The sequence below is a fragment of the Antechinus flavipes genome, chromosome 4, assembly GCF_016432865.1.
Source record: "Antechinus flavipes isolate AdamAnt ecotype Samford, QLD, Australia chromosome 4, AdamAnt_v2, whole genome shotgun sequence".
In the NCBI taxonomy this organism is placed as follows: domain Eukaryota; kingdom Metazoa; phylum Chordata; class Mammalia; order Dasyuromorphia; family Dasyuridae; genus Antechinus; species Antechinus flavipes.
In genome coordinates this window covers 72,456,024-72,470,268 of record NC_067401.1, presented here as the reverse complement: position 1 = coordinate 72,470,268, position 14,245 = coordinate 72,456,024, and the positions used below count along the sequence as shown (strand labels likewise).

General features: G+C 37.5%; 1 protein-coding gene across 2 annotated transcripts in view; it reads left to right on the top strand.

Moving 5' to 3' along the window:
• SLC44A3 (solute carrier family 44 member 3) overlaps positions 1-14,245 on the top strand; it is a 98,119-nt gene that overhangs the window by 44,219 nt on the left and 39,655 nt on the right. For both annotated transcript variants that reach the window (XM_051993302.1, XM_051993304.1), the window contains exon 10: positions 5,863-6,028. In XM_051993302.1, coding sequence (XP_051849262.1) covers positions 5,863-6,028 — 166 coding nt within the window. The remainder of the gene's footprint in view (positions 1-5,862; positions 6,029-14,245) is intronic.

The window sequence follows — 14,245 nt, the reverse complement described above, 5'->3', positions numbered from 1 at the left end:
CACTTAACCCTGTTTGCTTCAGTTTTCTTACCTATAAAATAAGCTGGAGAAGGAAAGGGCAAACAACCCCAGTATCTTTGCCAAAAAACAAACAAACAAACAAACAAAATCTTAGATGGGATCACAAAGAGGCAGGCATTACTGAAAAACAATTAAACAATAATGGGCTAAGCATTGTGCTAAGCACTGGGATACAAAGAAAAGTAAAAGATGGTCTCTGTCCTCCTAGAGCCCACAACATAATGGGAACAACAGTGTGTAATTTATTCATTTATTTCACTCATATCCAACTCTTTGTGACCCCATTTGGAATTTTCTCGGCAAAGATACTGGAGTGGTTTGCCTTTTCTTTCTCTAGTTCATTTTACAGATGAGAAAACTGAGGCAAACACACTTGCCTAAGATCATATAGCTGCTAAGTATGTGAGTAATGATATACAACAGGCTCTATACAGAATAAATATAGTGATCACAAAGTAACAGATTATTGTTTTATTGGAAATTATGTCAGTGTTGGCTGTTAATTTGTTTATAAAAAAGTTTAGGATCTTTCCAGGATTCTCATTGTTCTGTCTGGCAGATTTGAAAACAGTTTAGCCAGTACCTTCTTTCATTTAGTTAATCTCAAACATAGAGTAGGTCTCCGTTTTTTGCATGTCAGTCAACAACAATCAATGCTTGTTGATTATTTCAAAAAGTTGAAAGATCCTTACTGGTTATCTGCCATGTGTTCAGCATTTTGGAAGATGGCAGGTGGGGAGGAAGACAATACATCTCTGCCTTCAAAAAATCAGAATTGGAAGGAACTTCAAAGACATCAAGTCCAACCCATACCTGAAAGGTCATCAGCTCTCTAACTCATGTGCCAAGAGGTCATCCAGTCTGCTTGAAGACCTGCAGTGAAGGCAGGGTTTGGTGGGTTGATAACACCCCCATGTTCAATGACCCCATCTGTTCAAGAAACAAACACCACACTTTAGATTACATTTGCATGTTTTTCAGGCCAAATCAAAATCTGCCTTTGTAAATTCCCATCTCCTTGCTCTTAGCTCTGCCATCTGGGCCCAGACACAATGCCAGTCTTCCCTCTACAGGAAATATATGCTTTTCAAATACAGATAGCAGTCATGTCCTCCTCCCCCATAAAATCATCTTCTCTGAGCCAGAAATCTCGCTTTCTTTAATGTTTATGTGTTGCCGATTACTAGCCTTATCATTGTTCTATCGATGTTTAGGGGCTGGAAGCAACCTTGAAAGGGGTAGAAATATGGGAAACATAGCCCTATTGACAGTATATGATCAAGTACCAGATTAAATGATAGAAGGAAAGTGCACTCAACCTGAATTCAGGAGATCCAATCCCAGCTTTGACATATACTACACTTTTGCTTGAAAACTATTGAGGGGGAAAACCCAGAATTTCCCAAGACAGCTCATCTTACTTTTTTGAAAAGCTCTAATTATTGGGGTGTTCCCCCTTAAACAAGTCTAAATTTGCTTCTTGGTTATATTCAACTATCACTCCTAGTTCTGTTCTCTGGAGCCAAGGAAAACAAGGCGAATCCTTCTCCCTCCTGACAACCCTTCAGGAGATGGCCATTCTGTCAGATCCCCTCTTCTCTCCACCCCCTCTCCAAGCCTTCTCTTTTCTAGTCTTCTCATTGGCAGTACATAACTGATCACTCCATAGGGTGGCTTACTCTGGAGCAGGTTTGCTGGGGATGGCTAATTCCACCTATCATTCCTGGCTACCCAGAAAAGACCTCGACCTGATCCTTACCTCTTTCATCTTTCTTGCCATTCCTGATCCCCAGCACTCTTTATCTCTCATCTCCCATCTTGAGATTTTGTGCTGACTGTCCTACATACTTAGAATGCTTTCCTGTCTCTTAGAGTTTGACTTCTTCCTAGACTCAGTTCAGACACCACCTTCTAAAAGCAGCCTTTCTTGGTCCCTGCCTTCCTCATTGAAGTTACATTGTATCTGCCCTCTGTATATCTTGTATGTACCCATTAATATACATACTGGCTACTCCGATTGTTTTTTTTTTTTTCCTTTGTATTCTTAGCACTCCTAACCCATACTATGTCATTGTTCAGTTATCTGTCTCTTCTTGACCTTATATGGGGTTTTCTTGGCAAAGAAACTGGAGAGGTTTGCCATTTCCAATAGATTAAGCAAACACATTCAAGTGATTTTCCCAGAGTCACACAACTAGCCAGATTTGAATTCAGGTCTTCTGGACTCCAGACCCAGTACTTCATCTACAAGCCATCTAGCTACCTCCAATGCAAAAGAAAGTTAAGTTTCTTGTTCAAGATCACACAACTAGTAAGCTTCTGAGGCTGCTTTTGAATTCAGACCTCCCTGACACAGGATTCAATGCTCCATCCATTCACTCAGCCTTCTAGCTGTTGCCTCAGACCCAGACTCAGCCGGTATTACAATACTCTTAACTGACCGCAATCTAAACACAACATTCTTTGACCCTGCCGGAGGAGGAGACCCAATCCTATATCAATATCTATTCTGATTCTTTGCTCACCCAGAAGTTTATATTCTGATTCTACCAGGATTCGGAATTATTTCTCACATTGTCACATACTATGCAGGCAAAAAAGAACCGTTTGGCTATAAATTATTATAAATTATTAAATCCTAAATAAATGCTTAGGATTGATTGCTTTCCCATTTTCTATTGGCCATAGAATCTTAGGGCTGGGCAACAATTTAGAGATCATTGAATTTAGAATTCCCATTTTATGGATGAAATGAGGTTCAGAGAGATTAAATGATGTCCAAAACAATATATAGCTAGTTAGTAGAAGATGTAAGACTAAAACATAGGTTTCTTGTCCCTCATTCTGGGGTTTTTCTATTATAATCTCCCCTTCCTACTTTTTGGGGGTCCATCTGATTTTTTCAGAATTCTGGTCCCTTTTCAGACCTTCTTGATAAAGTAGGTAACCTTCTAAATTGGCCAGCAGAGGGCTCTTGAATGCACAAACTGGCATATTGCAGAGGGCACTCAAGTTACACCAACAGATACAAATACACTCCTACCTGCCAGCTCTTGGCTAGCTCAGACCTTAGTTTCTAAACTTTCAAAATGAATCAGGGTCTCTGATTTTTTATTTTTTTTAATGCAGTTTAAAGAGTAATTTTACACACACACACACACACACACACACACACACACACACACCTTGGGGAAGAAAAAGGCTAGCCAGAGGCTATAAGCATTCACTCACAGATCACCATAAAAGTGAACAAAAGGAAGGAAAAGTCAAATGCCTGGGAAAGAGACCTTTGCTGAGGTTCACATGCAAAGGGGAACAGACAGCACGTTTGGTTGGTCCATGTGATGTGGTAGAAGCAATATTGGACTTGGAATCAGGATAAGTGAGGGTTCAAATATTACCTCAGAAATTTACAAGCTATATTCACTGACTAGTCATGTAGCCTTTAGGAACTTCCATTTTCTCATCTGCAAAGTGATGGTATTGATGGGACAAAGTATAAATGCTTCCTGACTGGCCTCCCTTTCAGCTCTAAGATCTTTTGCAACCCTGGGCAATCACTTAACCCTTCAGAGCCCCAATGTTTTCTTCTGTAAAGTGTGGGGGTTGGATGAGACAACCTTGAAGATCCCTTCCGGCTCTGAGTCTGAGATTATATAAGCCTCCTAGCTCTTTGAAAACCTTAAAGCCACAGATAAACGTCAGCTGTTGTTATTCCTACTCAGATCTGTTTCTTCCTGAAACGCTAAGAGCCCTCTGGCCCAAGGAGACCTTCACTTATCAACTTCGGAAGTTGAGTTTGCTGCCCCAAACAGTGACCCCCCAGTGTGGCTGAGGTTGGGTCATTCCACATGAACACATCAGCAAAAACAGGCAAGAGATGGAAAAGATAAAATCTTCATTTTTTTTCATTCAGAGATAACCCCATTTCTGAGAAATCTGCATTTATGTTACACAGCATCTAATCTACTCTCTGGCCCTCCTGTTATTTTCATCTTAATTCCTAAGGAAAAACAGAACAGAAGAGGTAATATGTACTTAGTAGAAAAAAAATGTAGGAAGAAATTTTAAGAGATGAATGGAGTAATGTTGGGCTTGGAGTCAGAAATACCTAAATTCAAGAACACTTTTCTGAAATGTGACCATCCTAGAAAAAGCCTGCCTATTTATCAGTGCCTTGATTAATACCCAGGCTATAAACAGACCAAAGCAGAACTAGGTTGCCCATCACTGGAACCCAGGAAACAAGGAATTCTGGCCATCTCAAGGCTATACAGCATAATTCCTTTCCCCTTTATTTTAGGGACTTTGAAGAAGGGCTGAATTATATAGGGCAGCTTAGTGGCACCATAGTGCAAAGTGCTGGACCTGGAATCAAGGAGAGTCAACTTCCTGAGTTCAAATCTGGCCTCACTGGCTGGGTGAACCTGAGCAAGTCACTTAACTCTGTTTGTCTTAGTTCCTCATCTGTAAAAAATGAACTGGATAAGGAAATGGCAAACCACTGCAAAATCTTTGCCAGCAAAACCCAAAATGGAATCACCAAGAGTACAACACAAATGGAATAACTGAAAAACAGCAATTGAATTCTATAAAGTTGATTTGTAGCACTGCAGAAAATAAGACAATAACTTTTAACAGTTGTTTTCTCTGAGTTTTTGCCTTTCTTTATATCCTAAGTGTATAGCACAGTGCCTAAGACATAGTAGGTACTTAATAAATGCTTGTTGACTGTCCAGTTCCCCAGATCGCCATAAATGCATACCTTAGATGTGAACTCATGTTAATAAAAATTCTTATTTGTTTTGTGTCATGGACTTCTAATAATATTTTTAAATGCATAAAATAAAACACATAAAATTACCAAGAAAACCAATTACAATGTGAAGATGGGAGATCCAGTGTGCTACACATTACATATGTTTACGGACTTTTTCAATGTACCCGTCAGTTTTGCTGATTTTTTTTTCCTCTTAAAAATATTGGTATATGGGATGGGTCTCAGGAGAAAGAAAGAAAGGTACTGGAAATAGGTATAATTATAGGAAAAACATGATATCAATACAAATTTGATTTTTTTTAAAGAAACATAGTTATTAAGATATTAGGGGAAAAAAATAAGTTCATAGACCCCAGGTAAAGAATCTTTTTTTTAAATTGAGCCTACTAAGTTATATAATAGAAAAAGCAAAGTGTTTCTTGGCTGAGATGTGGAAACACTCTTCCTTCTCCACTCCAACTGCTGGCATCCTTTAAAATTCCAGCTAAAATCCCACCACCTACAGGAAGCCTTCCATAATCCTTCTTAGACATTTACTAGCTGTATAGCCATATATATAATAGGTTCCTACCTCACACACTCTCTGTGTGGTCAAGGAGGGAAATGTAATAGGTTCTAGAAGTCTATACTTTGTAGGGAAAGGGATGTTAAGATAAATTTCAGGAAAACAGCTAAGACTTCCAATTGTGTGGAGTAGTGGATAAAGTAATGGACGGAGTCAGAAAGGCCTTGGTTAAAATCTTGACTGAAATTTAATACTCTATGATCACAAGCAAGTCACTTAATGACTATGTATCTCAAGCAGCTCTTTAGAACTTCTTAAGATGTCAGTCTATCTTGATAAAAAAGACTTTCCGTATTGGAATGTCTATATCTTGATCACTTGTGCAAAGCAATGAAGACTCAGAGACAAAAAGAGTCCCTGCTTTAAAAGTTTACTTTCTACTTGAGGTCTTAACTAAAGATTAATCCACAAAGTAGACCTGCTGCCCTCTTGAACCATTTGGCAGTGCTGGACATTGGACAAGGTTGTTTGAAACATCGTTTCTTTGACCCTCTAGGTACGGCGCAGGTAACAACAGGAGGACGTGTGGAATATAAACTTCTTTCTGGCATTCGATATATGTGGTGGTACCATTTAGTGGGCCTTATCTGGACTAGTGAATTTGTCCTGGCCTGCCAACAAATGACTATAGCTGGCGCAGTGGTCACCTGCTATTTCAATCGGTAAGTACAGTTTCTCTTCTATTCTCCTTTTGAGGCATATGGATGATGTCTCATGATAAAAATCTCAGAAGAAATGTTGAGATAGCAGCAAGGTCAACAAAGGTATGGGATGTAGCAATAACAACTGACACATTGCTCCTTAAAGTTTTAAAAGTGCTTTTCTCTGGAGCCTCAAGGTAACTCTTCCAGTATTACTTTTTTTTACAAAGGAGGAAGCCAAGGCTCAGAAACTGACCTAGAATTATCCAATCCAATAAACATTTCTTAAATTCCTACTATATGCAAGGCATTATGGTAAGCATTTTTAAAAAACTATTTGTTTTGCACCAGACTAGTGTGTTAGGTACTGAGGATACAAAAACAAAACGAGAAATAGTTCCTGTCCTCAAGGAGCTTATATTCTAAGTACAATCACACATGCACAATAAGTAAAAATAAAATAATAGGGAATAGAGAGTTCTGTGTTTGTATCTGCAGCACATAGTAGATTCTTAATGCCTTCTTGTTTATCATTAAATAATACATTATGTTTTTTTTAATGAAGAAAATCAATATTTTATTTCTTAATTTTAAATCATTGACATAGAACAATGCATTTTTCTATGAAGTTATTTGTCATATTTGGATGTTTCATAACTTATAAGGATATGTATGTTTTTGATACCTCTCAAGTTCCATCTGTGTTACTTACAAGTCAAATTAATAATATATTGATTTTCTCTCTCTGCTTTCTTTTTTACTTTCTTATCTTGAAATATACAAGGAATCATCATCATCAAAAACCATTTCTGTAGCAATTTTTCACTTTTATATTCCACAACAACCCTTTATTAAGGCTCTATCTTGCCAACTGCTGAAGGTTATATCTCAAGACAATTAAAATACTTGAAAGCGGGGGGCCTTGATTTAAGAATCATGCACTATAATTCATTTCTACAGTCACCCTTTAGTCAAACAATTCAGGCCCTTAAGAGGTTTTCCTCTTTGACCTTGGCAGAGCCATGCTTCTCCATGTCCTATTTGATGTTTCAAGGCTCATTCTTATCTCATAGTTTCAGTACTGGAGACTATCCCTGCCTGTGTGTGGAAAGGCAGATTGTACCCATCCCAAGGATTTAATACAGTCAAAACATATTCATCAATGTCATTCACGTCATACAAGTTCCAAGAGTCCAAACAAACCAGGACATCAAGTCCGATGTTAAAGTCAACCAGTCACATTGGCTTTTGTTTTTTAATCCTTAGCTTGGGAAGGTTTCAACTGAAAGCCACATGGATGATGAAAGGCCTGGGAAATAATATCTCCAGGAGAGATGAAAGGAACTGGGATTATTCAGCCTAGGGAAGAGAAGCTTGAGGAGTGACTTCATAATAGTCTTTGTATGAAGAATGGTGGCCAGCTGTCCTGGCTCTGCTGAAGACCAAATATGAGGAAATGTGTTTTAACCTAAGCCTCTCATGGCATAGCTTAAATTTGGGAAGAGTTTCTTGACAGTTCAAATAGCTAGTGCATTACCAAGAGAAGTTGTAAAATTTTCTTCTGCAGTTCTTTAACAACTGGAGAGACATTCATTCATTCATTGGGCGGGGGAAATGGAGTTAATTTAAGATTGGACTGATTTAAAGCCAGAGGAATAGACTGAATAACTTCCCCAAGGGCTTTCCAAACCCAAAATAGATATTCATTCATTAATTCAACAGGCATTTAGCAAATGCCTATTGTGCCAAATTCTGTGTACGGTGGTGGGGATACTGAGACTAAAAAAGAAATCATCTTTGCCCCGAAAGAGCTTCCATTCCACTTGGGGGCATGAAGATAGAGGGGAACAACATAGGTAAACATCATGTAAATAAAGAGAGCGTAGTATAGAGGAAAAAGTGATGAACTTGCCCAGAAAAGTCCTAGTTTCAAATCATGTGTAACATTTACTAACTGTGTGGCCATAGCCAAGTCCCTCATTCCTCTCAATCATTTGTAAAATAGGGATGATCATACTTGAGACTCAAATGAACTAATGCCTGTAATATACTTTGGAAACTGAAGCACTACAAAAATGCCAATTGTTATTCCTATCATCATTGCCATTATCATTCTATCTATGGTAGAACCATGGAGCTCAGTCTGTACAAATTTGAGCATATGTTGATTGAAGGAATCTCTTCCAAAGTTATACGAATGATTTCCTTATTATTAATAACTCAACAATTATTCTATTAGCAATTAGATAGCTGGCCTTGAACTTAGGAAGATCAGGGTTTGAATATTGCCTCTGATACATACATACCATCTATAGCTGTTGAATTCTGGGTGAGTCATTTAACATCCAGTACCTCAGGCATTTCTCTAAATCTGTAAGGTAAAGATATTGTTATTCTGCATTGTTGGAGTAAATTTCTACCCTACATAGATGAAATCAGGTCCAAACAGACTTACTTGAATTTATATATCACTCTGAAATCACAGAGCAATTTCCTCATTCCAGTCCTGCTAAGTTGAAGATGTTATCATCCCCATATAACAGATGAGAAGACAGAGACACAGAGAAACTTAAGACTTCTTCATTACCACATACCTCATATCCCACATCGAATGAGATGAACATTTATAAAATACTTTGCAACCTTAAAGCTTAAACCCTTACTGTAGATTCAAACAGTCAATAAATATTTATTAAGCACCCACTGTAGAAATGCTAGCCATAAGAACCTTGCTATTATTATTATTCTTCCTAAGTTTCAGAACCAGGATATATGTCCATTTATATGATTTTTTTTCAAATGTCCTTAAGCAAATATGGAACTATAAAATCTCGTCTACTTTAGATGATCTACTAGAGATGATTACTCTAGAGCAATAACTTGTTTCTTGATTTTTAAGAATTATTATTTGGCCCTATGATCTGGCTAGCCAAGATTTGTCACTCAGCTACTCAGATGGATATGGGATCTTGTTATTTATGATCCCTCTCATGGTGCGTGCTGTCTCCTAGTCATTCATGCCCTTTGCTGTGACTCTGGTCCTTGTCCTTCTATAAGTTCAGCCAAAGGAAGTCCAACAAACGGGCCTGGGCTTTCCTCATTCTAATTTTCCCATGTGTCCTAAGCTGGCAAGGATGCCAACAGAAAATAATGAAATACATTGGTTGTTCTTCATTTTTCCTGGCACCATCCTATCTTCTTTTTTTGATTATTTATTTCTTTGATTACATCCTTTAATCTGCTTCTTTTTCAAAGCTCTTTATTTGGTAGGGCTTCATAGCTGTTCTTTGACCCATCGTTACTTTTTAAGCAAGACTTATTTTTAATTTTTTGCAGACTATTGTTTCATGCTTCATAGGCATAAAACACTAATAGAATATTGGTATTTACAAAATGGGTTTGTATTTTTTGAAAGAAATTTGGAGTCTTTTAAGGAGCATCATAATTTTTCAAAGACAGTCCAATCCATTTTCCCAACATGCTAGGTGGTACAGTGGATAGAATATTGGGCCTGAAGTCAAAAAGACCTGAGTTCAAAGCTACCCTCATATATTTACAGCTATTCAAGTCTGAACTAATTAGTTAACTTTTGTCTGCCTTATTTCCTTCAGTTGCAAAATGGGGCTAATCATAGCACTCATCTCCTATGTTTGCTATGAGGATTAAATAACATAATATTTGTGGCACCTGGTAGGTGCTTAATAAATGCGTATTCTTTCTTCTCCTAACTTTCCTCTCCACTTCTTTAATTCTGAATCCATCTTATTGTCTGTTTGCATTGTTTGTCCCATTTAATGAGCAAGTTCTACAAGTTAAACATCAATTACACATGAACAACCACTTGGCTTTTCTTGTGTTCCAAGTTAGTTTGGCCTAATCATCCACCTAGAGTTCATTAGAATGTTTTGTTTTGTTGTTAACTATTCTACCAATTCAGATTGAAAGGAATTTTGACACCTCACCAAATGCCTTGGATCAATATTGCTATTTTTTAGAATTGATGTCACTGAACTATAATAATCTGTTAGATGGTTTTAGATTTTATAGTTCCATATTTGCTTAAGGACATTTGAAAAAAAATCATATAAATGGACATATATCCTGGTTCTGAAACTTAGGAAGAAGAAGAATAATAGCAAAGTTCTGATGGCTAGCATTAGTGGGTACTTAATAAATATTTATTGACTGTTTGAATTTACAGTAAGGGTTTAAGTTAAAAGAGAAGAGCTTGAGTTTTATTGAGTCTGGGAGAGAATGGAAGGAGACAGATGGACCTACCAAGGCAGAGTCGTATCTTAGTGCCTTCATGAAGTCAATAAAATCTCATCCATAAGCAATATTTCCTTTTTTTTTTTGTTTTTCAGAATGTGTCAGGAGATTTAGGTATAAGGAAAAAATTTCTTCAAATTAAAAATGAAGCCCTATACCTTGGCAGATAGTGAATTATCACCAGTGTACTTCAAACACAGGCAGATAACCTTTTTTATTGGCAGCCTTTTCAAGGGAAGTTGATTTGGTTAGAGATTGTTCTAGGTCAAAGGTATCATGCCACATGTACTACAAACCCAATAAAATATAATTAGGAAATATTTATCAAAATGAAAATACAATGGGGCAGCTAGGTGGTATAGTAGAGTGACAGCCCTGGAGTCAGGAAGACCTGACTTCAAATCTGGCCCCAGACACTCAACACTTCCTAGCTGTGTGACCTTGGGCAAGTCACTTAACCCCAATTACCTCCGCAAAAAATAAAAATGAAAATATAATGAAATATAGATAACATTGTCAATATGCAGTCTACAGGAATCCTTTATATATGGTTTAGTAGTCTCAGTTTCTGAGTTTGATAATTGGGGATCCTTCCAAATCTGAGATATTATGAGTAACTTCAAGCTGGGCCAATTGCCTGCCATCCATATGACTTTTCAGCATTCTTCCTTAGAGTAACACCAAAGAAAATCTCCTACTCTTTAAAAATGTACAAAAGGATTTTTTAGTGCCTTTTTATTTTTATATCACTGTCACTTATATAAATACTGTTCTCACCTCCCAGATGAACACTCCCTCATAACAACAACAAAGCAAAACAAAGCAAAAAACAGTCCAACAAAAATTATTGAAATAGCCATCTCTGCCAAGATAATTCCCATACTTTTGATCCCTGAACACATACAAATAGAATTACATCTCTGCCAACCAGCAATGGAAGAACTACTAGTGAGAATTGAGGCCAGGGAGACTGAGGATAGGTAAGCTTGTTTCTAGTGGAATTGAAATAATAAATGTCCCAGTTGTCTAAAAAGATCTGAAAGGACTAGCAAAAATCTCGTTAACCCCAGTAGCCTCCCTAGAGGAGCAGGTAAATAGGTGCCAAGTAAGAGTCCTATTACATAGTTATAAAAATGAAGCATGAAAAATTTTATTTTCCTGGCCTCTTATCTCGCAGGAATAATGAAACACAGATAGATAGCCTCCAAGTTCTTTTTTCTAGCTGCTTACTTCAAGGAGAGATGTGTTTAAGTTTTTCTTATTTATTCACAATCAGAAATACCATTGAATTTGCAAAGAGATCGTATTTCCATGTACTTCCCTATATAACTGCTTCTTGTGAATAGATAGGTCCAGTGATTGGCTACATTTATAGTGTCCTTTTGCCTAAAGCAAGTACCTACAATCTGGAGATCAACCTATACTAGTCTATCTTTAAGCGTTCCTAGTAAACCTTCACTCTGGTTTTCCAGTGAAAGGAGGCAACAAATTCAGAATGTAATCACTATTATCAAAGGTGCTTCAAGACCAGGGGTTTTGCAACTCTTCCCCTCCCACCCCGAGATGGTATTTCCAGAAATGATTGTGATATAAAAACTCCTTACCTATAGTTTTAAAGGGTAGAAAAGTAGAGAGGCAGCTAGATGATGCAGGGGATAGAGTACCAGCCCTAAAATCAGGAAGACCTAGGTTCAAATTTGGTCTCAAGACACTTAATACTTTTACTAGCTGTGTGACCCTGGGCAAGTCATTTACCCTAATTGCCTCACCAAACCAAAAAAACAAACAAAACAACAACAACAACAACAACAACAACAACAACAACAACAACAACAACAACAACAACAACAACAACAACAGAAACTTCAGGTGTTATTCTGAAGGAAGAATGCTCCAGAGTGAGATGGGTGGCAGACACTGGGGGTTGGATCACCCTGCAGTTATTCACAGAATTATAGAGTTGAAAGGACCCCACCCCACTCAACCTCCCAACTACTGCATCACCAATCATCTTGACTTTTGTCTTAAAACTGGATTTTAATGACTCTGGAAGAGAGAGTGAGACTGATGATTTTGTGCAATTCTGCTTCATTTAAATCCAGTTCACACATCAATCAAGACATCACCCTGTGATATCACTGGTCTCCTTTGAAAATGAAGGACAAACAGCATTTGGAGAAATAATTAATGACTTTTTTCCCCTTACAAATAGGTCAGGAATTCCTGACCTAAAGCTTTGGTTTCATTTTAAAAGGCTAATATCTTTCTGCACTTCTTCAAAAACTGGTCTTGTCAGACTAACTTTACATCCTTTTTTGACAGGCTCACTAAACTGGTTGATCAGGAGAATACCATAGATCAAGATTTCTTAGGTATTTTTGTGTAAGGGATTTCTTTGACAGTATAGTAAAGTATATAACTCCCTCTCTGAATAATGTTTTTAAGTGCATGAAATAAAATACATATAACAAAGGAAATCAAGTATATCTAAATACAATTATAAAATATTTTGAAAACAAATTCAAGGATCCCAGCCTAAGAACCTCTGCTACAGATTCTAACACTCAATAAACATTTATTAAGCACCTGCTGTATGCCAAACACTGTGCTAAGTTTTGGAGATAGAAAGGCAAAATTAGCTTCTGTCTTCAAGAACATTACTGTGTAATATGTTTGCTTAGATCTTAGCAAAGCATTTGACAAAAATCTCTCATATCAAACTACAAATTTTCAAGTAGTTTTCAAATTTCAAACTACTTCCATGATCATGACTTAGCTAAATCTTTGAACGCAAGAGATTATTAAGTACCTACTATGTGCCAGGCACTGAGATATGTGATAGAAACACAAAGACAAAAAGGAAACAGCCCCTAAGGAGATTTTTTTTTTTCTGTCAAAGTAGATAAGATGGAAATGCATAAAGAAATATAAAGTATACACCAAGAAAATTAAAGGTAATTGGTGGGGAGAGGGAGGAAGGAGGCAATAGCAAAGGGAGTTGGAAAAGGCGTTTGAGACAGTTGTAAGGGGGAAGTGTATTCTGGGTACGGGGGACAAAGAAAAGCAAAGAAATGAAAGAGAATGTTGGGTGTGAGATACTGCTAGAAAGCCAGTTTGCCAAGATGACAGAGTAAATGAAGAACTAGGTCTGGAAAGACAGACTGGAGTCATTCTGTAAAGGATTTTGAATCCTTTGTATTCTATCATAAGTGAGAGATGGGCTCACTAGAGCTTTGTAAGCAGGGGAATGATACCACCAGCCCTGTGCTTTTGAGAATGTTCCTTTGGCAACTATATGTAGAGGCTGAATTGTAGAAAGAAGAGACTGATCTCCTACGCTAGTGAGGTAGTGAGAAACTAGAGCTTAGAAGAGAGGTTTGAAAAGATAGAACTGGAAGTTATTTTTGAAGTTAAAGTAATTGAACCAATGAAAACTGATGAGATCACTGAAAGAGAGAAAAAAGTAGAATCTTGGGACAGAGCCTTGGGGTGTATCCACAGATAAGGGGTGGAATCCAGATAACAATCTAGCAGGGAAGACTGAGAAGTAGTGGTCAGACAGGTAAGAAGAGAAATAACATAGAACAGTGTCAGGAAAGCCCAAAGATGCAAGATTATCTGGGAGGAAAAATAGTCAACAGCGTCACTGGCTGTAGAGAATTCAAGAAAGAACCATTGGATTTGGCAATTAATAGGTCACCTGTAACTGTAGAGAGAACATTTTCAGTCCAAAAAGTTCAAAGACCAGATTGTAAAAGATTTAAAGAAAGTGAGAAGAGATTAGTGGAGTCAGTGAGTGTAAACAATTTTCCCCCCAGGAGTTTGTGAAAGGAAAGAAATATAGCAGTAGCTTGAAGGGGTGGTAGGTGTAAATGAGAGTTGTTTAAGGGTGGGGAAAACTTGGGCGTGTTTATAGATAATAGGGAAACCTGGAGATTGGGAGCAATCAAACTTTGGTCCTGAAGGGAA